Source organism: Rhyacophila brunnea, unplaced genomic scaffold (assembly GCF_057557595.1).
Source record: "Rhyacophila brunnea isolate RB1 unplaced genomic scaffold, BYU_Rbru_1.0 scaffold_7, whole genome shotgun sequence".
In the NCBI taxonomy this organism is placed as follows: Eukaryota; Metazoa; Arthropoda; class Insecta; order Trichoptera; family Rhyacophilidae; genus Rhyacophila; species Rhyacophila brunnea.
In genome coordinates this window covers 26,763,850-26,788,057 of record NW_028233339.1, presented here as the reverse complement: position 1 = coordinate 26,788,057, position 24,208 = coordinate 26,763,850, and the positions used below count along the sequence as shown (strand labels likewise).

Genomic DNA, 24,208 nt, shown 5'->3' with positions numbered 1-24,208 from the left:
GTTGTCCAGTGACATTACTGTTGCCCTCAGTTCACCCACTGGATCGTCCAACAGCAATTCCGACTCATTCGAGTCGGTCTCCATCGCTAGTCCCTCCGCAACGTTGCTGGCTTCATTATGCTCCATTATTGCACAAATTTCACAATTTAACTGCACTTAAACGTTTGACAAAATCTTTTCGCTTCTGAACAAAGGGAAAACAATCAACTAATTGAATAACCAAAGACAAAGCACGCTACGATAGAAGCGTCAGTCCTGCCAGCCGGCAAAACAAGATGAGCAACCAGAGAGATAAGTAATCGAGAAGAAAAGGGGGTAAAAAGGGGCCAGCACAGAAGAACACAAGGCAAAAAATACGATCAACATCTCAAGGGACTTCAGAGTCAATAGCGAATAATAAGAGTTTTAATGGTAGGTAAAACTCCTTTTATTAGTTTTTGAAAAATAGTATCAGGTATCACTAATATGAATAGAGGTATTCGTAAATACGCACTTTGCAGTATATGCTATAACGACTACTACAATATGGCAGTATCAATCTTATCGTAGTGTGAGTGTGACCAACTTCATTGTACACAAACTGTCAAAAATTCACAACAGCTCGGTTGTAAAAAAGTCATCAAGTTTGGAAACCCAGCAAATATTTTTTTGATATTCTCCTATTATGATTGATAAATAACTTGATAGGCGGAATTATAATACATTATCCACGATGAAGAAGGAGAGATTAGCCGATAATGTTCGGCCATTTAAATTATAAGTATCTTTTTTAGTTTTTTCCATCAAACGATAAATTACTGAAAAAAGTTGTACAAATTATTAATTAGGTTATACTATATTACAGCTCATCAAATTCTTGGGCTAACTGGAATAAGCTTCGAAAGGAAGAGCATAATTGTAAGTAATTAATCATTATAGTTTTGCAAAAAATTTCTTTTAATGATTGTTACTATCAAAATACTAATCAAAATGTCTAAACTCATACTATTATTATTACACTGTATTTTTAATGTGATTTATGTATTTTAGGGCTTCGTCGAGCTCACTATTGTACCGTTGCGTGATAATCTACGTTTCATAAGACTGAACGCCAAACAATGTCGGATTTACAGAGTGACTTTAAATGACCAATATGAAGCAACATTTAATTACTGTGATCCATTTCTGGATATATGCCAGTCCAACCCGACAACGTTAGTATATTTTAAAACGAGTATTATAAATGTATAATTTTACCCCTGCGATTCTGATGATAGCAAACAGCTAGTACCTACTGCTTATCTTCACAATAAATGCACAGCTACAATCAACTGTTGTACCTATGTTTTATTTATTAATTTTCTCATCCGTAGGCGATCGTTGGAAGTATTTTCATCGAACCATCTGGTAGCAGCTCAAAAGATTGACCCGGACCACAATTCAGGCGAGCTGCATATTGCGGTTCCCCCTGAGGCTGCTCATCTTGTGGGGGAAGGCCGAGGCCTGCGTATCAACATTGAATTTTCTCTAGAAAGCCCTCAAGGTGGCGTCCATTTCGTTGTACCGGAAGGAGAAGGATCACTCATCGAGGTTAATAATGTTTCCGCTATATGAATAATATTCAATTTATTATTTCATCTCAGCTGAACATTAAAAGAATCATCTAATAATTAACTTATGTAATCCTTCTTTCACTTACAGAAATCCGCCCACATGTTTACATACGGCCATTCTGCAAGGCTTTGGTTTCCTTGCGTTGACAGTTTCGCAGAGCCTTGCACGTGGAAATTGGAGTTCACGGTAGATGAAAGCCTCACAGCTGTGTCCTGCGGGGAACTTATTGACACGGTCCTGACAATGGACCTCAGACGAAAAACATTTCATTATGTTGTGAACACACCAGCATGCGCTCCCAATATTGCGCTTGCTATTGGGTAAATATTTTATTTAAAAACTTATAAGAGATGAGTGATTTAACATCGCGAATCCCAACACAACTCCCTGATACTATCCCAAGTTCTCCCAAGACATTGCTTTGAATATTTTTTAAAAGGGTCAACTTGGCTCGCCTGTGGACCTACTTCCATGTACGTTTTTACTCTTCTTGTTACCCTGTCTTTTATTATATTGTTAAACCTCTTTTCTTTCTTTTTATGCCATGTTATAAACCCATGTGCAATGAATAATATACATAATTTTACACCACAATTTGACCTTAGGGGACGTATCCCAAATATGACTTCATTTGTTGCATTCTGAAAGTATGACAGTTATTAATATGTAATGGTCAAACTTCTATTACTTAAAACCTACTGGGACTCCAGTTTGCAATATTTAACCAAACTCGCAGTCTATCAGTATAACCAGCCTGAGTGATTCATCCTTCTTTATTTATATGATCGACATCCTGAAAACGATAATGTGTGCACTTCTATCTGGCCAAGCCGAAAGAGTTTAGCAGCAAATTCATCATACCCATATTATGAACTGGCGGAAGTAGTTCAATGACGAAACCCTAGTTATTTCTTCCAGTTGATATTTGAAAAAATTTAATTAATGGTTTATTAATTTTGTACTGTTTTTGTTTCAGACCTTTTGACATATTCGTTGATCCATTTATGCATGAAGTCACCCATTTCTGTCTTCCACATCTATTACCAAATCTGAAAAATTCTGTTCGATACATGCACGAGGCTTTTGAATTCTATGAAGAGACACTGTCAACTCGATACCCATATTCCTGCTATAAACAAGTGTTTGTTGATGAGGTAAAATTAAATTGACTGTCATTGAAATCACTTAGTTTATTCATCATAGTATAGTTTTGATAAAGATTTAATAATTAATCTATTCGATGTTACTTTCTTTAGGTTGAACAAGATGTGTCTGCGTATACCACAATGTCCATAATGAGTACGCACTTATTGCATTCCATAGCGATAATTGACCAAACGTATAGCACTCGAAAAGCCATGGCGCAAGCAATTGCAGAGCAGTTTTTCGGGTGCTTTATTACCATGCAGAATTGGTCGGATCTGTGGCTGGCCAAAGGTATATCTGAATACCTGTGCGGATTGTATGCTAAGAAATGCTTCGGAAATAATGAATACAGAGATTGGATACAGCATGAGCTACAAGAGGTTTGCTTTTATAAATTACAATCATGTTAAAATTATACACTCTGACACAGTGTACAGACAGCGTTTTGTTCATATTTAAAAATTGTCGGTCTTTTGCTCTTTCACTAACTATATACATCTATTGGATTTACTTTTAAATAACATTATTTGAATTAATTATGAACAGAAATGAAGTTATCAACACAACTATGGCATTAAGATGCTGATATTTGATATTCGAATGAAAAACTCTTGATTTTTGTAATGTCTTCAAAAGTGCTACCATACTAGGCATCGAGCGATGTCAACTCAGGTATCTTCAGGCATTTAAAAATGCCTATTTGCCTAATAACGATTTACATTTATATGACACAATTTAATTTACTATTTGAGTGAAAAACTGGCGTAAAATTCTTAGATGTAAATAATTACAGATGGTGACATATGAAGAAACTTACGGGGGAATCGTTCTGGATCCCTGGCAACCTCCTGCTGCTGGGCCATCAGCCTCATCTCGGGACACTTTTTACTTCCCAGTCAGGAATATTCACACAATGTCACCACGATACGTAGAGGTGTGTATACTGACCTGACAAATATTTAGATGAAATATGATTGGGTTTCATGTTTTACATAATAAAAATCTCGTGATGAATGAATTACCTGGATAAAATTAGACAGATTTATTTATATGAAGATTCTGTACCATAAAGATTATTATTACGAAGATGATATTTAGTGGTATGTATAAATATAATTGAAGCAACAACTTAAGTCTTCCTATAGTATGCTGATGTTAACTGCATTTTATACAACTAATAGCTACTTCCAGTGATGGAGCATAACTTTTAAATATAGAGCTACATCTGAGGCTGTATAGTAAATGAAAGCCATCAGTATTGTAAATTATACATTTATTTTGTTTCAATATTCTTAATTTCATTATCAGAAGCATGACCTTGCACTGTAGGGTGACGTCGGTTGCCCTGCTAGTTGACAGTTGAGATGGCGAGATTGGGCATTGCGAATTTCCACTCTTGCACTCAGCTTTCGTTTGGCTTCTGGTATATGTGGCCTTTTCTCAATTTTTGAACCCTCGGCTAACCCTTTTCGTGAATTTCACCAGTCGCGATTGTATTTTGTTCCCTAATATCCTGGGAATTTTCATTGCAATTCTTACATACTGCTTACCAGTTACAACATTGTTGAAAAGCGACATTCGTCGTCAATGCAACAAGTGATTAGCTTTAGTGCAGTACTTTTTGGGACAACTGAAACTCTGTTCGTACCCCCTCACTCAGACTCAAAAAGGACGTAGTTCTATGTCAATAAGAAAAAAAATGAATATCGAAAAAGAGATTGGCAAAAGTACACAACATATTATCCAGAAGTGTAGAAATAACATTTTTATTTTCCTATCCATAGGTAATGAGGAAGAAATCTCACTTGGTCCTCAGAATGTTGGAACAGCGCATTGGCCAAGAACTACTTCTGCAGGTTTTCAACAAACAACTTTCACTTGCGTCAAATGCTGCTTTGACGAGAATCAGCGGTGGGTTATGGGGCAATCTTCTTCTCTCAACAAATCTCTTTGTGAAGGCGATATTCACAGTAACAGGAAAAGACATGGCCGTCTTTGTCGACCAATGGGTGAGGACTGGAGGACACGCTCGATTCACACTCAGCTCGGTATTCAACAGAAAACGGTAATTTCCATTTATATTGTTATCTACGTCAGGCAGAGCATAATGCTGTCGTCACATTATGAAGAAATATATTTTAATCAGAAAGGTTTTTTTTAAGCCATTCTGTTTCAACGTCTAATGAAGGTTAAATATCATATTAGCTGTTTTCATCTTCTGAACAAGGTTAACTTATTAAAACTAAATTAGTCTCACAAATTCTTCACCGACAGGGTCTTGCACTTCACTTACTACAAAATATTTAGTCTTAAATAACATACTCGAAAACTTCATATTTTAGCAGCGTTGCCAACATCTCAAGAAAAGACCCAAGATCTCACAAAAAAATCTAGTATTTTTGAATAGACATCTGTCATAAGGTGTTAAATCTAGCGTTTTTTGACATCACAAATAGCTTTAACTTTCTCATAAAACCTAGAATATTACACCAGATTTTCTTAAAAATTAACATGATTGCCTTTTGTACCTTATATTGCCTTATCTTGCCAATAAAATAAATGGTATGTAAATTATTTTCGACATGACCAAATTTTGTACATGCGATGGTTTTTAGCTGTAATTATTGGTTGTGAAACAATAAATTCTTCTTCATACTTTGCTCTCGTAAAAACCATGTTAATAATCATGAATTATTTTTTGAAATGTTAGTTTCTAGCCATTATTTTTACTTTGTGAAGTTTCTAACTTATTATCTTACCCTATTTGGCTTATTTTTGTTAATGACAATTTTATTGGCAACACTGTATTTTAGTTCTCATGGCATGGTCGATTCACATATAGCATTAGAATTAACAATAGAGCATTCACCATTTCACCGTGTCGACGGTTTCCATTTCATTTTTATCATGACTTGTATACAATTTGTGATTTTATCATTTCATGAAATCCTGTGCATTTGGAGATATCTTCATATGTATAAGTCATTTACTATTATACCTCTATCCAGTAGCTATCTAGCAGGTAGAAATTCATGGATTCGAGAATTAGCAACAATTAATAGTTGGTTTAGATCAGGGATGGCGAACCCTTTTACGTACATGTGCCAAAATTTCCCAAATATTATTTTTTGACTGTCTGATGTGCCGACCAGTTTTTCGAGTAGTTCGAACAGGATAAAAATGAAAAAATAGTTATAAGAATTCTATTTAAAAAGTTCAAAAATTATAAGCAATTGAGTTCTTGAGTATTATTACTATTATAATACCTACTTAGTTTGGTTCTTTACGCATAAATTGACGCCAAAATTTCTCGGATCACAAGAGGCATCCTCTCGCTAACAGTGGTCTCAAGCATTGTAAAATGATTGTAAATCGATCAAAATCAGAGGTTCTCGACACGGCTTACCCTCCGTCTGTTGAGGTCAGTGCTATAATATTATGTGTGACACATAAAACCTAAGGACACATATATGCAATTTAAATTAATTATAATGCTTATTCTTCAAGAGTATCAGCTGCCTATTATTTTTTATACAATGCGATCTGTCATTTATGCATGAAGTTTGTCATTTCCGTTTGCCCATCGATTGAAAAATGGTATTGGTAAAAATATTTTAAACCCCGAAGAAAATAGGCATTTTTAATATTATACCTAATATAATATATATTTAGGTATGTGTAAAACTATTTGTAAAAAAAATATCTTTTAAATTATATATCTATTTTTTTCTCTGCAACACAAAACATTCGCGTGCTATGCAAAATCATCTCCTGTGCCATAGGTTCGCCATCCCTGGTTTAGACTATATTCTATGTTCTGCAATCACCAAGAGATAATAAGTAAGATTTTGAATATCGAATCGTTCCTGTCACCATCTTGTATCATCTTTCGCTCTTACAGGAATACGGTTGAACTGGAAATCAGGCAGGACGCGGTCGGCCAAAAAGGAATTCGAAAATACGTTGGACCGCTTCTGTTGACTCTCCAAGAATTGGATGGAACCTTCAAGCATACGCTTCAAATCGAAAACACCGTTGTAAAAGCTGACATCACGTGCCACTCGAAGAGCCGAAGAAATAAAAAGAAGAAGATTCCACTCTGTACTGGAGAGGAAGTGGAAATGGATCTCACTGCCATGGAGTAAGTAATATACATAGCTCAATTTGATTAAAAGTTGTCCTTCCACTAACAATATTGAAGAAAACCTTCTCTGGAAGACCTAAGTATATAAAAGTGGAGGTGAAAAAAGGATTAATCGACCAATGTTTAAATTAGCCGTAAGTCCTGTTGCATTGCAGATTCATTTGTAGCAATCTTTACTCTATTATTGCCCGCAAAAACTTGAAGTAATTCAATACAATTTTAGATTCACTCAAATAGTCGATTTTGTAGATTATTAAATGTACAGATATGTATTATCAAGATGATTTATGATAACTAGACTCCGGTCAGCCGGAGTTCTTTTTTTTTGGGGACGGACTCTAATATTACAACATTTTTTAATTAAAAAATGCGTTAATAATTTATGGAACCTATGTTTTTCAGAAAAATAAGGTGTACGATGTAGTAGGTACAATGAATTATGAAATAAATATTATTGTTATAGTATCTTTATGAATACCGAGGAATTTTCATTATGTAAAAGCGATGGTATTAGTATAGTTTAGTACCTACTTATTTAGACAAATTATTGAAGAATACAGTCACAGTAGTTCATTAACTATTTAATGTGATCTACGGCGGAGAAAAAAATAACAAGTATGTGAGAACTTCCAGAGATCATCGCATCCGAACTGAATGTGTGAATTCAAATATGGCAGTGATTTTACTTGTGCATGCGATGCCATCATCGCACTCGATTCTACATTTTGTGCACTGTACTTTGTATTTTGGCTGAAATATCACAATAGATTTTGATAAAACACTAAGTAATTTTGCAAACCAAATTACTATTATGTAATATGATGTTATTTGCATGGAGGATGTTTTGGCCCTTGGGTAAATCTACAATCTACCTCGAACAACTCTGCATGTTTTACTCCAAGAATCAAAACTCTTCGTCATCATAATACGTGCACAGTATGTCAAACTTGTATCTACCTACAGACTATTCATATGAATTTATTCAACAAAATTTCCCATTGCGGTAGCTAATAATATTTATAATAATATGTTAACATATTTAAAATAAATGTATCATATGAAAATATATAATAGCTGTGGAGGGATGTATCTCTAAAATTTCAGCTTAGCTGAATATATTTGTGATGAATGATTTACATCGCAATTGAATATAACGCAGGTAGCTTAGTTGGCAGAGCACATTGGCGTGAATCCAGTGGGCGCAGGTTTGTATCCTGCTGGGCATCATATTATTTTTTAATAAGATCTTTTCAGTTTTCTTTGATGTGCTTTCAAACTATGTAGCTACGAGGGTGGGTCAATAAGTCCTTAGAAAAGCCGACAGGTGGCGCGACTAGTACTGTAAGCGGTTTGTTTTCATGCAGCGGCACTACCGATTCAGTATGCTGCGAAGTTTCAATCAGATTGGTCGGGTTGTTGTTTTTTATTTTCGTACATTTAAAAAAAAAAATTTGCTTGTTTACAAAAATGGAGAAAATTGAGTTTAGAGCTGTTATTAAACATTTTAATATAAAAGGGTTAACAGCAAAGGAAATAAAAAATGAGTTGGATTTAGTTCACGGCATATCTGCTCCTTCACTTGCAACTATTTATAACTGGTTAAATGAATTTAAACGTGGTCGTACATCAACAAAGGATGAACCACGCTCAGGACGTCCTGTAGAGGTGACTACACCAGAAATGATCAATAAAATCCACGATATGGTGTTAAGTGACCGAAGATTAAAGTTGAGTGAGATAATTGAGGTTACAGGGATCTCAAAAGATAGCGTCATTTCTATTTTACATGACAAATTGGGCATGAAAAAAGTTTCTGCAAGATGGGTGCCGCGTTTGCTCACAGTCGACAATAAACGCAATAGGGTGGTGGCCTCTAAAGCCCTGTTGTCGCTCATGCAACGCAATCCGGATGAATTTTTTCGTCGCTTTGTGACTGTAGATGAAACATGGATACACCACTATACTCCCGAGACGAAAGAACAGTCAAAGCAGTGGATTGCGAAAGGCAAACCATGTCCAAAGAAGGCGAAAACCGTAAAATCAGCTGGTAAGGTTATGGCTACTGTATTTTGGGATGCACGTGGAATTATTTTCGTTAACTATTTGGAAAAAGGAAAAACAATAACAGGGGATTATTATGCATCTTTATTGGACCAGCTAAAAAACGAAATTGAAGAAAAACGGCCTCATTTAAACAGGAAAAAAATCCTCTTTCATCAGGACAATGCCCGTGTTCACACATGTTTACGATCAATGGCTAAAATTGAAGAATTGAAGTTCGAATTGGTCGACCACCCACCGTATTCGCCAGATTTAGCCCCCAGTGACTTTTTCCTTTTCCCAAACTTAAAAAAATGGCTAAGTGGACAACGTTTTTTTTCAAATGAAGAAGTCATCGATCGGACAAATGCTTATTTTGAGGACCTTCCGAAAACTTATTTTTCTGACGGTTTAAAAAAAATTGAGAAACGTCTAACCAAGTGTATTGAGCGTTTCGTACCCCTTGGGTACCACTGGATGACGGCATTTGTCCAGCGGCCGTCCTTTCGTCCTTTTTAAATCAAATAATAATACCTAAATACATGAATAAATGGGCGTGTCTGGAAATCTGTAGGTACATACACAGTTCGCCGTATCCGAAATATTGTATGGGAGAAAAAAAAAAAAAAAAAAAAATAAAAAATATGGTCGTATATGAAAGACTGTTCAACCTCTTTAGGTCGTATAGTACTGAGATAAAATTCATGTCTAAATAAAACACGGTTCTTGTCGGTTTACAGGAAGCCAGTGGCAAACAAATTTTGGAAATAGCCGATTACTGGATAATTTTTTGTTAGGTTAGGTTTTCATTATTGAATTAATATTCATATTGAATCTAATAAAATTGGATACCTTATCTTATAGTATACGGTCATCTCTTTAGATCCGATCCGATAGAAAGCTCACCGCAAACTGTGCCACGGTGAAATGCATTACGTACAATTTACATGTAACCTTAAATGGGACGGGCGGTGACTTTTTTTTAAATTAACTGTAACCTACATTTTATCTACTTAAGGTTTTATAACTAATTTAATCACGGGAAGTAGTAAAATGTGTGGCATTGCGGATTAGTAGCTCTGTAATATTCTAAATCTAAATGTATTAACGTAATATGTATAATGAACGTAAGTGCAAAACCTTTAGAAGAATGCAATTACGGCTGACGCAATACACAATATATAATAACATAATATATTATAATTACTTATATAATAATTATTCAAACGAATATTTCCAGAAAACCTATTGTTTTGATACTATACACATACTTGGTAATGGTATCAATGTGATACTTTTAGAATATTTCAAGGTCCACGCACAAAAACTTTCAACATTTGTAGGTATCAATTAATTGGTATTTGTATGCATAGTAGTTGTACGTACCTACGAAAAAGTTCTTAGAAATATAATTATTAAAACATGTATTTTTATACGCATTGTATAAAATGGTTCACTATTGCTTACAATAAAATTGCTGTGACAAAAAGAACAATAAAAGTGGTAACTCGAGAATCTTAATTGGTTCATGTTATTATCAATTGTTTGCAATACGCCGCTCAGCTAAAATTATTTTCGCAAGATAATTATGATAAGTACCTTCGCACCTGAGCTGGCAGAAAAAACAACTGACAAATTGTAGAAATCCATACTAAGAATCATTTGGGCAAAAGTCTCCTTAGGATATTGGATTCGTCCACCATTTTAATGTGTTTTTTTATGGGTTGACGGTTAAAAACGTGAGCTGGCTGAAAAGTGTTATAATACGTTGTCCAATTTAACTTTTTTAATATCATTTATGCATGCTACTTTTCCAGTGATTCTCCTGTCCTATGGATCCGTCTCGATCCGGAAATGTCTCTACTGCGTAGTGTGGTAATCTTCCAACCGGATTACCAATGGCAGTACCAACTGCGGCACGAGAGAGACGTGACCGCTCAAAATGAGGCCATCTATGCGCTTGACAAGTACTCCACTGCTGCCACCAGAGCTGCATTAACAGAGACCATCGAAAATGAACAAGTCTTCTATAAAGTTAGATGCAAAGCGGCACAGTGTCTCACCAAGGTATGTTATCTTACGATACTAACTCATTTTGGCCACCCAAGGATATAGCCAGATACGTCTTCAGCCAGTCTTGTACCACCAATTAAGTTTAACTTCAAGTTAAGTTACCATCGAATGCTCTGTTTTTATTTTAAATGTTTAAATGTATAGAATCACTCTGTGTGTCGTTTTTGAGTTGGTCTGCAATATACATCCCTACCGCACTTCCGCCACCAGCTCTCACGTCTATCGGGGAATATAGCTGACGTACAATGGATGCCAAGATAGCAATCTCACAGACACTCTTGGGACCGTAAAAATATGAGCTCGAATTCACTTCTCATCAGATTTCTCTCACGGAATCAGCTGTAAAACTTTTGTCAATACCAGCCGGCAGCTATCATCCACAACTGTTATTGTACTTCCGCTGCTTGTACTGATTATTCTGAATAAATGACCGTTTTCTGCAACTTCACTTTGATTTACTGAACCGCTGTATCCTCCATATAGAACCAGTAACGGAGCTGACTACCGGTTATTTTGGTTATTTTGGTTTCGGTATTCGGTTATTTTGTACATACATACATACATACTTAAATTATTCTTTTCTTCAAATTAATGGATTTAATTTATAGCTATTATCCCATACCTCCAAGATTCTCTCATTATCTGTCAGTCTTCCTGCTTCTCCACATTATAAAAGCATGTCAACGATTCAGACTTGTTTATAGCTCTTGTTCAAGTCAACACAAAAGTTACTTCTGTACATACTTGGACTCTTCTGTTATTTTACAGATTGTACCGCATTCTTTGTGCTGTTAATTCACTGCTGCTATACAACAATACAACTCGCTATCGTAGGTTTATAAACATTTTTTTTAATCATCTATCTTTATTTACTTCCCAGGTTGCCAATGCAATGGTAGGCAGTTGGACCGGTCCCCCCGCCATGTTGACGATATTTAGAAAGATGTTCGGATCATTTGCGGCTCCTCATATAGTCCGGCAAAACAATTTTGACAACTTCCAGCACTACTTTCTACAAAAGACTATTCCCGTCGCAATGGCTGGTAAGAATACCATCCGTTTTTCAGTTTGGTTTCTATCTACACACCTGTTAAATTCCTTATACATAGTATTGTTAACACGTTAATATTGTTAAGACTAGTCCAGAACTTTATACATCTACCCGCAACCAAATTATATAATTGTTTGTAAACTTTTGCCATTACACCTTGCTTGAAACTCAACGCATGTTCACATCTGTAATTTGGCCAAAATAATAATGCGGCAGGGCTCCAGAAACCAGACATTAACATGCAAAGCTCATGAATGGAATTCTTGATATATATGCCTATTGTATGACAACATCTTTTTGGCTACGTGTTAAAACTGTGAACTAACATGCTCCGCCCATTTTTACCCGGAATTCCATTATAAACTAAGAAGCTCCTCCCATTTAGTAGACAGCAGCGCCTAGAAGCGTAGCCAAGAAGATGTTGTCGTACAATAGTTTGTGTTGCAATAAGTGAGCGATGACTTATGAATTACAAATAAACACTAGGTCATACTTTAGAGGGAGCGCAGTGCACTTTTATGGTGTTAGTACAACCGCCACTGACATGTACTAGTGTAATGCAGAGTAGTGTTTTATCGAGAGTAGTACCTTCAATATCTGTTCTTGTATTTTATCGATGAATTTTATATTTGGTTGATTTATTTGGGTATGTTTACTAGAGGGCCTTTCATCCAATATTTTCGAATGCGATTTTACGCCAGATGGCGTGCAAAACGTATAATTCCGTTCATGGAGATTTTGTACATAAGCATCTTGCCGAACCCGAACACCTAATGCCCCTCTACCATAAGTTTAGCGAACCGATTGCTAAATTCGGCAGAGTCGATTTTTGACAGATTGCAACTGACAGCCCGCGTTTGTTGATAATTGTCATACCTAGGTACTTGTTTTCTTCCGTATTTCATTATGATTCAGTGAATTATTTTGATTATTGTCTAATGGTATTATCTATTTTACAATTGATCCTATAATTGGTGCTTCATTTTATTCAATCATGAATGCTTTATTTATAGGTACTAAACTTTGCTTTCGTAGATGAAGCTAATTTACAATGCCGCAAATTTCGTAAAAGCGGCGACGTTTTCGAATTTAAGAGTCTCGTTAGTAAATACTCATCAGACGCAGATTCATGAAAATCAAATAAAGATAATATAATATTTTTAACAACTCAATTCACATGATTATGCTGGAATCGATTTATGTATAATAATTATATGGTAGGTAGGTATACTATCACGATAACCATTTACTTTCATTTGTTTATATTGTAATGATTATATTTATTCAATAACGTTTATTCGGCATTCGGATTATCCGGCCATAATGTAGTATTAATCTAAAAATATAAGAAATAATGAGTATGTAAATGACGTAGCGATTTTAACAACTTTCATTTTCAATATTGGCATTGTATTACTACTAGAGGTATCTCGCGGCAAAATGCAAAAATTACGTCCTGTGTCGTTTTTGTTTGACGTTTAAGCGTCCATAGACATCAAACTTGTTAAAAAGTGACCACAGAGAAAGATATTCTTCTGATTTTGGTAGAATGAATACTTGATCCAAATATGCGAGCATACCCGAACACTATGATTTGAGTGAAGCATAACGGAACACGAAGCGATGTCTGTATACAGTTTCGCAAGCACTTCCATGAACACTCGACTAGTTAGTAAATGGTTGTAAACGGAAACAGCGTAAGTTTGGAAGGTAATAAACGATTCGGTTTGGCTTATTCCATGGATAGGGTTTAGATATCTGCGACATACATAATTATTCAATATTATGCAAACATTACAATATTATAATTATACAATATTTTACCTTACAGGACTTAGAAACACTCACGGAATATGCCCACCTGAAGTCAACCGCTTTCTCCTCGACCTTTTCAAGTACAATGATAATTCCAAGAATCACTACTCTGATAATTACTACCGAGCAACTCTTGTCGATGCTTTGTCCGCTACCATTACTCCTGTAGTGTCCGTAGTACACCAGGTAACCAATGCATTACCACAATATCATAATGAAGTAAATGACAGTTCAGTTAACCATTAATAATTTATGTATATATTGATATTTTTGTAGGGTGCCCCTATAACTGCGGAATCTTTATCAGCCGATACAAAACTGGTGCTTGAAGAAATAACCAGAGTTCTCAATTTAGAAAAGGTGTTACCGTGTTATAAAAACACCGCAACTGTCAGTTGTTTACGAGCCGTTAGACGCTTGCAGCAGTGTGGTCATTTACCCAGTACCCCGACATTATTCAGGAGCTATGCGGAGTATGGGCAATACATCGGTAATTCAATCAATTTTATACTTGCATTTAAATAATTTTATCCAGGTTATTAATTTAAATGACCAAATAACGTGTTTTTAATAATGGAATAAGTCTTTTTTTAATATATTGCAGATGTACGATTAGCAGCTTTGGAGTGTCTAGTTGATTTTGTTCGGGTAGATGGTCGAGCGGAAGACCTCAGTTCACTTTTGACTGTGGTGGAAAGCGACCCTGACCCGGCCGTTCGTCACGGTCTCGCCCAATTAATGGTGAAGATGCCACCTTTCCAAAAGGCCCTCAAACATAGGCTGGACACTGAAAGCCTGGTCCACCGATTGTGGAACAACATCACCGGACTGCTCTCGAATGACTCTAGACTGAGATGCGATATAGTCGACTTGTATTATACATTGTACGGTTCAAAAATGCCCATCTGTCTGCCGCTACCCGAGCTTCAGGCCATGATGAGACAGTCGCATCACCGGGAGTACAAAGAGAGGGAAAAAGAGAGGCAAAGACAGTTAGACAAGGAGAGCAAGTGGGAAAGAGAGAATGATTGGCAAAACGAGAGAGATAAGCAGAAACAACTGGAGAGGGAAAGAGAAAAAGCACTGATGCCACCTTTTGAAGATGTTAGTAGATATTGTTTAATAAACAAAAATAAAAAAGTCACTTTAGTTTAGCAATAGTTATTTCACAGTGCTTTTAAACCAATGTTAATTACCACGATGGCACAATTTCATATTATTATATTATTTAACAGTGGCGAAGGATGGAGGTAGGCTGTGGAGATCCGACATAAATAATGCACACTAAACTTTGTCAGTCATGCTTATTTGTTTTCATTGTTTTATTAAATACATTCATGAAAAAATTATAATTATTCTGAATAGCCAATCAGACGGTAGATAAAATGAGTGTTTTTCATTTTCAATTATTAATATTTCATCTATGGGCGATTTATCTGTGTTACATTTTACAATGTCTTATTGATTTCAGACAAAACCTACCCTGCCAATGAAGGGTACAGTAATCAAAACCGAAATAGGCACAGTTAAACGAAGGGCAGAGTCTCCCCCGCCGCAGCCTGTGATACCCATACCTAGCTCTTTGATTCCTCCCGCGCCCAACCCGGTGACCAGCCATGATATCGAAAATATCATCAAGCAAGAACCCATTGATATCAAAATGGAAATACCCGATGACAATGACTGCGCTATAGTTCCATTGCCCACCGATAATGTCATAAAGGTAAGGTTAAGGTTAATCCCATTTGTTTGTATTTAATCATGTATGTTATTCATAATGTGTAATAATTACTATCAATTTTTTCTGGGCGAACTCAGTGTGGTTTTGCAGTATGTATTACTGTAGCTTGTAGCATGAACTATACATAGGATGTTTAGAATTGTGGATAAGGAGAGAATAAAATTATAGACTCTCATACCGTGGATCGAATAAAAAGTTTATTTTGTATTATTAAGATGTAAAAGTGAACAAAATTAATTTTGCATTATGACAGGTCAGTCAATAATTAAACCTTTTAAATTCTAATCTAATACTTTACCGATCCATGACAACTGAGTATTTAGTGCTTTATTGATTAGCGACTCAAAATCATTTTGTTTTAATATTTAAACCTTTTCAGGATGAAAGTAAAAGAGAATATTTGTCGGAGAATTCGGTGTCACTTCCTGGACTGCAAGGGCCACCTGGTCCTGTTGGCTTTGAACCTGGAATGTTCAACCAATCAAACCCTGACACGCCTACCTCTTCAAAGGTGAATATCATAGATTCTCATTTTTGTATATCTCTTGATTCAACTAACTGTATGAGCTGCAGTCAGTGTACAATTATTGTCTTTATCGTCAGAATCCAAGCCTCTTGATATATTTATGAGCTCATTTTCAGTTAGAAGTGGCGCATACTCCTCAGAACTTTCTGCTATCCATTCTTCTAAAACATTTTGCGTTAGCTGTGAGTTTTCAGTTGCCCTCTGAATCAATTCATCTAATGGAACTGAGTCTTACAGTTCCCAGTTTTCATCATCTTGATTTATGGAGGGCCACAGCTTTTTCCACGATTAACTATTGCTCGTCCCGGTAGGTTGTTCCATGCCTCAGCTACGTTAAATACGACGGCGGACAGCTGATATAGGCATGCGGCGGACTACTGAATTTGACATACGAATGCCGGCAAATTATAGAGCTTGATTTTGTGCTTTCAACTAGTAAAAATAACGGCGGATTATAGTAGTTGTCGAATAATCGAGCAGTGGATTACTGACAGAGTAGGTACTGTTCATTAAAATTCATAAAATCTATTTATAGCGATTTCCACTAATTTTATGAATTCGATAAACTGAAAGAATTTTTACCTACCTATACAGAAACAATGTTGCAAAATTGCTACAAAAAACCTTTTTTCATGTTTTACTTTCTTGTGTCATACATTCTGTACCAATTTCGTAATTCGAATTTTTTTTCAATTTTCTGATTTTCAATTCAACGGGATTCTGTTCTCTCATCCTTATCCTTGAGAATGAAACCTGCATCGGCTTGGAACCTTCCATTCAGTCAATGGTATAAAGATCATTATCAAAGGATAATTCATAAACAAAAGATATGAAAGTTATAAGATGCCCATAATTTAATATTTGTTTCAGTCGAAGAAGCGCAAGAAGGACAAAAAGAAACACAAGCATAAGCACAAACACAAGCACAGCAGCAAAGACAGATCCTCATCCAAAGACAAAGAGCGAAGTCACAGCATCCCCAGGGACAAGGAGAGAGGAGACAAAATGCAGCAGCAGCAGCACCCTCTGGCGGCCAAAAGCCACCTCGACCAGTTCAAAATGAAAGAAGACACCCGAGACACGCTCAGCTCTTTCAGCTCCAGTCCAAGCCCCACTCCTGACATGCCGACTTCAGAATCTGCTACACATTTTAATTAGAACCCTCTAAGATATCAATGTTTCTAATTATTTAGATTTTAGAATGTCATCATCTTCAGTGTCGCAAAACTATGTCAACAAGAATTGTTCAATGACGAAGTTAAATGTTTTTCAAATTGCTCTCCTGTAAAGTTGCAAATATTGTCAACAACTCCCTTTGGTTTAACAATATTGATATGCACAATATATCTGTACGTATATGACTAATATCTAAAATGTATAAAAATTTTATAACACGTCATGAATCCACCCGAGTTCGTACTCATACAATTGACTTATGAGAATCTATAAATACAGTTAAATCAAGGGCCTCTATAGTAAGGCCACACTTCAAAATATGGCTTATACTTTAAATCAGTGCTCCGCAACCGGTGTGCCGCAAGACGATGCTAGGTGTGCCGCGGTGCATTGCTTCAAAAAAAAAATGCAAATTATTTTGCATATTATACAATACTTACTTAATAGCCAAATTTGCGTACATAGCTGGTAATATATTTGAGCACCTGAATGAACTTAATAAAACAATGCAATGTCAGAATGAGAATATATTGACATGCTCTGATAAATTAGAAGGATTCACAAATAAACTCGAAATTTGGCGGAAGGAGCTACGAGAAGGATCTCTAAAAATGTACCAAAGGACCTTAACAGACCACCATTGAAAACAAGCAATGAATTTTGGATCCGGTTCAAAAACATTTAACTTTGCTGCAAAAGAAATTTCATCATTACTTTCATACAATCAATACGGAGCAATACGACTAGATTCGAAATCCTTTTGCAACCAATGCTGAAAATTCTGTAGAAGCGCTTTCCCTATGCATTCGATAGAAATTTGTTGATTGAGTAACGACGGGATGCAAAAAATGAACTTCGCCGGTGTTCCATTGACTATTTTCTGGATTTCGATTAATAAAGAATATCCTCGGATTTCCTACAAGGCTATCGCAGTTCAACTCCCATTTTATATGACATATTTAAGTGAGCAAAGTTTTTTAACTCAAGTTATAATTAAAAATGATAAGCAGTCGTGCTTGAAGGGTCTTGACCAAGAACTTCGGTTTGCTCTTTTAAATATCAAGCCAAAATATATAAAATGTTTACGTTCATTGAAACAAGCGCAGGTATCACATTAATTAGTTATTATGTATAGTGATAATACAAAAACATGGAAATATGTACATTCTTCCTCATGTGTTATGTATATTCAATTATATTATTTATCAAATAAAAAAACATAAATCAATGTAATTTTGGTGCAATCATTCTTGGAGGGCAAATTTACAAATTTGCTCTAATAGTAAAAAAAAAGTTGCCTATACTATTGTACTGCGTTGGTGTTAATATTGTTGCTACTAATATGAGACTGTCTTTAACTTCAGCGATAGGTAGTGGGGCTCACCAAAGATCCTGGCCTGGGCACGCGCTTCAGGATATGGGGTCCATGTTTTGGTGTATAAATTATTTTACGTGTGGTGTGCCACGGAATTCTGGGAAGACCTTTGGTGTGCCATTGGTGAGAAAAGGTTGCGGAGCACTGCTTTAAATGATGCAACAGAATAAACTTTTTGAAATTGATGATTATTTCCTCATCAACTGCAAACACTTGATCACATTGCATTTCGTCATTGTGCCTTCAAAACCAGTTATGTACTTTTTACAAAACTATACAGTAGGACAAAAAACATCACGAATTTTAATGACTGCGCCCTAGATCATGGAAATATTTTCTTTAAAACAGTTCTACAATATATATTCGGAAGTGTTTCAAAAAACATTTCCTTGTAGTATGAGGATGTAGTCTTTAAAATTCACAATGTTTATGCTTCTCCCAAATAATTTTTGGGAGACCTGGGTCTGACGAGTACACATATTGTTTTTCAATTTGTGTATGACTCGGAGTATGGACCTAATAGATTGAGCAAGTGGCTGACATTCATTTCTCGTAAAAACAAAATCTGTTAATACAAACCTTCACTCTGCGGAGGCCCATATGATCCTATTAGGATCGGACATAGTCGAAGAAGAAGAAATAATTTTGCAAATAATAAGTAGTTGGTTTTGAAGTCGCAATGACGTTTTCATATATAAACAATAGTTCGCACAATGGTTGGATCCCTCAAATTCATGTAGCGGCATAAGCATGGAATATCTTGAGTTCAAATGATACAAAAAAAATATAAAACATAATAATACTACATATCTAAAATTTGGTAAAATTACTACAATGAAATATGTATGCCAAGTAAACATTATTATCTTTGAAATATATGGTTACATGTATATATTATCAATAATAATAGTATAAGTACATCTTTTGTTACTGATTATCTTTACGAGTTCAAAGATTTGTACAGACATTATTTTTCTTATCAATTCCAATAGTTTGACATATGAAATTAAACATAATAAATTAATACCTATTATTAATAGTATGCATGAAGTTTTATTTTATTTCACCCATATCCTTACACAGACTCCACAGTGATAATCATAATCTCAATTATCAGGACCAAATGGAGATTTGAAAAGAATTGAGAATCTGACACTTACTAACCGTCTTTTCAAAATTTGGTTCCATGATTTTTCCAATGTTGACACCATTACATAATTTCAACTCTACTGCCATGTAGCAACAGTCCTTTAAGAGGGAGCTCAAGAGAAGTAGATTGAAGTATAATCTAGTATAAAAAGGATCTCGGCGTTGTAAGGACGTTAATTTAACCCTTTGGCTGCTACGATGTTGTGCAAAATCCGGTTGAGGATTGCTACCAATAATTGTTGATAAAGTATTGTATTATTTTTAGACACCTTACCACTCTAATTGATTCTGTGAAATCGGAATATTATGAAAACACGTTTCGTAATTAATTTATCGTTTTGAATAGATAACGAGGCAAGTAATTGACATATCTCTTTCTCGCTCTCTCATACGGGCGATCGCGAGAGCGAGCGAAATGCACGATCCGCGCACAGAGTTTTGATTTTTATCAGTTATTGGAAACAATCGGTTATGCCACACGAGGGATAATACAAAGTTGTGGAATTAGGAAACTACCCAGCTGAAAAGAAAAATTTTGCATGGTGGCCTCGTTAAAAGATCGCGTACAATATGCGTGATTTGTGAAAAAGGTCTTCATGGTGTTTGTTTATTGGAACTGGGTAGGTTTTGAACTTATAACTATTGTATTTTTTTCATGGCATCACCTTTTTTACAATAAAAACAATTTTCTGCCCCCACATCCTGAAGCGGGAACATCTACCTATGGCTAAGGATAAGAGCAGTGTGATGCTCGACAGTAGCGTTTTCCAAATTCTGCATGTGAATTATCATTTAAGTACTTATATCAATCACATTAAATTGTATCGCACAACCACATATTTAAAAAAATAATAGAATGAAAGTAAAATAGCTGACTTTTTACTATTAGACCAAATTTGTGATGTGTCTATCTCACGCCATGCTGCTGACAGTACACAATATTATAGTGCAAGGTGCAAGATTGCATGCAAGGATTAAAAAAGTTCAGAGGTTTCTGAATTTTCATGCGATAGTTGGAACTTGCAGTAGAACAATAGTGGCGAACCTGCCGGAAAAAATATAAACTATGCCGTGCAGAGCATTTAGACTTTTATCAATTTTTACAAGCTATCAAATAGCACCATACAATGACAACAACGTGTTTTGCTTATACTTGAAGAATGAGATTGGCGAGACAGTTACGTATAAACAGTTATTAACGCGATAGTTAATTTACACACTATTGGTGGCAGTAAATCCATGAACATGTACAGGCGCTATAATTATGACAGTCATAACATTTTTTTAACAAATTAAAAATATTTAGGTAAGGTGAGTTAGGGTAAGTGCGGCATATAAATTGACTAGATGAACTTTAAGTTGATTTTAATTTTTTTTAATTTTATTTATTAAGGAAAACAAACAGTTACATATTGATTACAGAAATTTAAAATATAATAATAAAAAGTTATTGCAACCAGCAAAGTTTCCGTATATACATTATAATACTTATAGTTAAGCCTAACAAGATAGAGAGTACGAATAACATAAATATAAAGAAATTATATAAGAAGATTACATGAGAAAAATGAGGAAGAATAATGAATAGGTAATTAAATGATATACAAAAGAAAAATAAAAAAGTTACATAAAAAATAAAAGAATATAATATATATCTGTACATTAGAGGATAAACCACGGAAGTCCAGTTTTTACCGTTTCTGAGTTAAATATGCAGAAAATTTTCTTTTATTGCATTACACAAATGAATAAAACACTGAAGTCCATAAGTAGTAAATTAACCGATATAGCTAATTGAAAAATCACTGAAGTCCAATTCACTTTAGTGCATAAATAACGGGTGTCCTTTTTACGATGTTTATGTTCTAAGAAAAATGTTAATAAACCATTATAATAATTCCATAAACACGGAAGTCCAACAAACTTTAGGTAGGTACGTATTATCTATACTATAATTTTCGTTTTTCTTTTTAAAAATCCACACGCGCAGTGGGATTTCGACAAAATTTGGACAGTAGACGGGGGCTGACAAGCCAGAGTGCTGGTCGGGGTCTCAAATTTCAGATGTAGCCCGTTGTAACCCGGGGACTGTTTTACGGTTATTGCGGAAAAAAAGTCGCCGCGTACAAGGTCTTGAAACGCGGAAGTTAATGCTGCAACCCCCATTTTTTATTGAAAATGTCGCTAGAATGTGTACATTTAAAAAATACTGGCGTTTATTTCAGCTTGATCGGAGGTCAAATGGCAAAGTTAGATTAAAAAAACTAATAACCGCCAGGTTGGCGCGGGCGACGTGTTACGCGTAGATCGGAATGCTTTACTCACGGACAATGTACGTAGTGGCATAAGAGCCGGAGTGCGTGGTCGGGGTCTCGAATGTCAGTTTTAACCCGTTGCACCCCGGGGACAGTTTTATAATAATAAATAGAATTTGTAGAACTTTTTTAGATATTTAAATGCAATAAATGTACAAAAAAATTAAAATCTAAAATATTATATTTTTTACTTTTTTATATTCAATTCCTTGCACTCTACGTAACTCCCGGGTAGCGCCGGGTGATGCAGCTAGTTATACATAAACAAGTATTACAAAAATGTTTGATTTATTCTCCAAAGAATATTACCACATGAATGAACCCAAAATTGTGGCTCTATCGCCATATACCTATTCAAAATGGATTTTCAATTAAATAAAATAAAAATTTAATTCGGGTTTGATTTGCCAAGCAATGATACCTGTGACGCCTGCGATAGCCTTAAGATGAGTCTTAAAGATGTCAATATTTCTTTTGAATAAAAAGACACCTTTTGGAAGACCACATACAGGAAGCAGCTGCAATTAAATAATATTGATAAAACTCTTGCAAGAGAAAAAATTACCAGTATGAAAGTAATAATGGTTGACTTTGAGAAGTGTTTACCTACTCCATATAGTTTCCATCTGAGAAAATTGTGGACTCTGAATTTTACAATTTACGATGATGCAAGTGGTGAGTGAGACACAACACTGATGTGGATGAAATAAAAAGTGGATGGGGTGGCAATAAAATCGGCTGCTGCTTGATGAAATGGGCATCTAGCAATGTTTTAGCAAATATTGAAGAGTTGACGATTTGGTATGATAATTAATTGCCCTGGCCAAAATAAGAATATCATGATTGTTTTTCATATACTTACCTGGTTTCTGAAAACCATTCCTACGCTGAAAATCATAAATCACAAATTCCTATTACGAGGCCATACACACATGGAGATAGACACTGACCACTCTATAACATAACGTCAAAAAATATGCTGAACGGTATGCAGATTGTTACTCCATGGGATTGGGTTCAATTTGTAGGGACATGTAAAAAAAACAAGCCTTTTAAAGTTATTAACATGGAGTTAAATTATATAAACAATTATTGCTCTTTGTATGCATCATCTTCAGCTCCTTTTGTGGCTCGAAAAAAGAATATTGATGGCACACATTTTTTTCTTTCTTTTTTACTTATATCTTAAGATGACGCTGGTTATCTACGTTATAAGGCGAAGTTCTCCGATGAAGATTTCCAAACTGTGGACATCCGACTTTCTCGCTCGCCGTAAAACGCCGCAAAATTTTTAAAAGCTGACAAATTTTCGAAACTTTAGAAGCTCTTCCCTTTCAACCGACATAATATGGGGACACTCCCAGAGGATATGATCGGCATCCTGCAATTCGGCACATAAGCAAGTCGGAGATTCTATTAGGCCAAGAGCTTCGAGGCAAAACCACCGTGTCCGGTTAAGATCTGCAAACTATGAAACAATGGATATCTCCAGAATTTCAAGAATTTTATGATAGAATTCCATATAATTCCTCATCAACTGATGTCCCGGAGAATGACCAGGAATAATTCTCATTACGTCGATTTTTTTCTAGAGCAATAATAAATTTCAAATAATCTTGTACTTATGTAAATTAAAAAATATATAATTCCTTTTCATATTTAGACTTACTGAAATATTTTGTGTATTTATAATAAAATAATTATTAATAATATGATACACAGGAAATAAAAATAATTTATTCCTACCTATATGGACTTCCGTGTATTATCTATAGGTGAAGTATTGCTTAGTGGTACTTCTACATTATATGTTAGAACATAAAACACGGAGGTCCATTAATTCATTAATTCTAAATAATTTGGTATTTCTATCTATACTATGGTCAAAAATAAATTTAATTATCAATAATACCGTTTACAGGCCCTAATTACTATAGTTCTTTAGAAAGTTATAGAGTTTCAAACATTTAACCTACACTAAAATCACTATCCTGAACAAAAGTCCAAACGTGACTTCCGTGGTTCATTCTCTAACGTATTGATATATATATGTATAAGTAAATA

General features: G+C 35.2%; 1 protein-coding gene across 1 annotated transcript; it reads left to right on the top strand.

The window, feature by feature from the left end:
* The first annotated feature begins 593 nt into the window (after nt 1–593).
* Taf2 (TATA-box binding protein associated factor 2) lies at nt 594–19,457 on the top strand. The gene is made up of 18 exons (XM_085958141.1): nt 594–757; nt 844–897; nt 1,030–1,193; nt 1,353–1,569; nt 1,681–1,913; nt 2,570–2,747; nt 2,850–3,119; nt 3,533–3,673; nt 4,524–4,804; nt 6,641–6,880; nt 10,741–10,990; nt 11,877–12,039; nt 13,879–14,048; nt 14,139–14,352; nt 14,467–14,966; nt 15,334–15,585; nt 15,983–16,114; nt 17,000–19,457. Exons 1-18 carry the CDS (start codon nt 713–715, stop codon nt 17,285–17,287), a joined length of 3,792 nt encoding a protein of 1,263 aa, XP_085814267.1. The 5' UTR covers nt 594–712; the 3' UTR covers nt 17,288–19,457.
* Nucleotides 19,458–24,208: the final 4,751 nt, after the last annotated feature.

Coding starts and splice junctions, on each gene's coding strand:
- Taf2 (XM_085958141.1), top strand. CDS start 713: ATGAAGAAGGAGAGATTAGCCGATAATGTTCGGCCATTTAAATTA. Junction 4,805..6,640: donor TCGGTATTCAACAGAAAACG/GTAATTTCCATT, acceptor TCGCTCTTACAG/GAATACGGTTGAACTGGAAA. Junction 14,049..14,138: donor TAGTGTCCGTAGTACACCAG/GTAACCAATGCA, acceptor ATATTTTTGTAG/GGTGCCCCTATAACTGCGGA.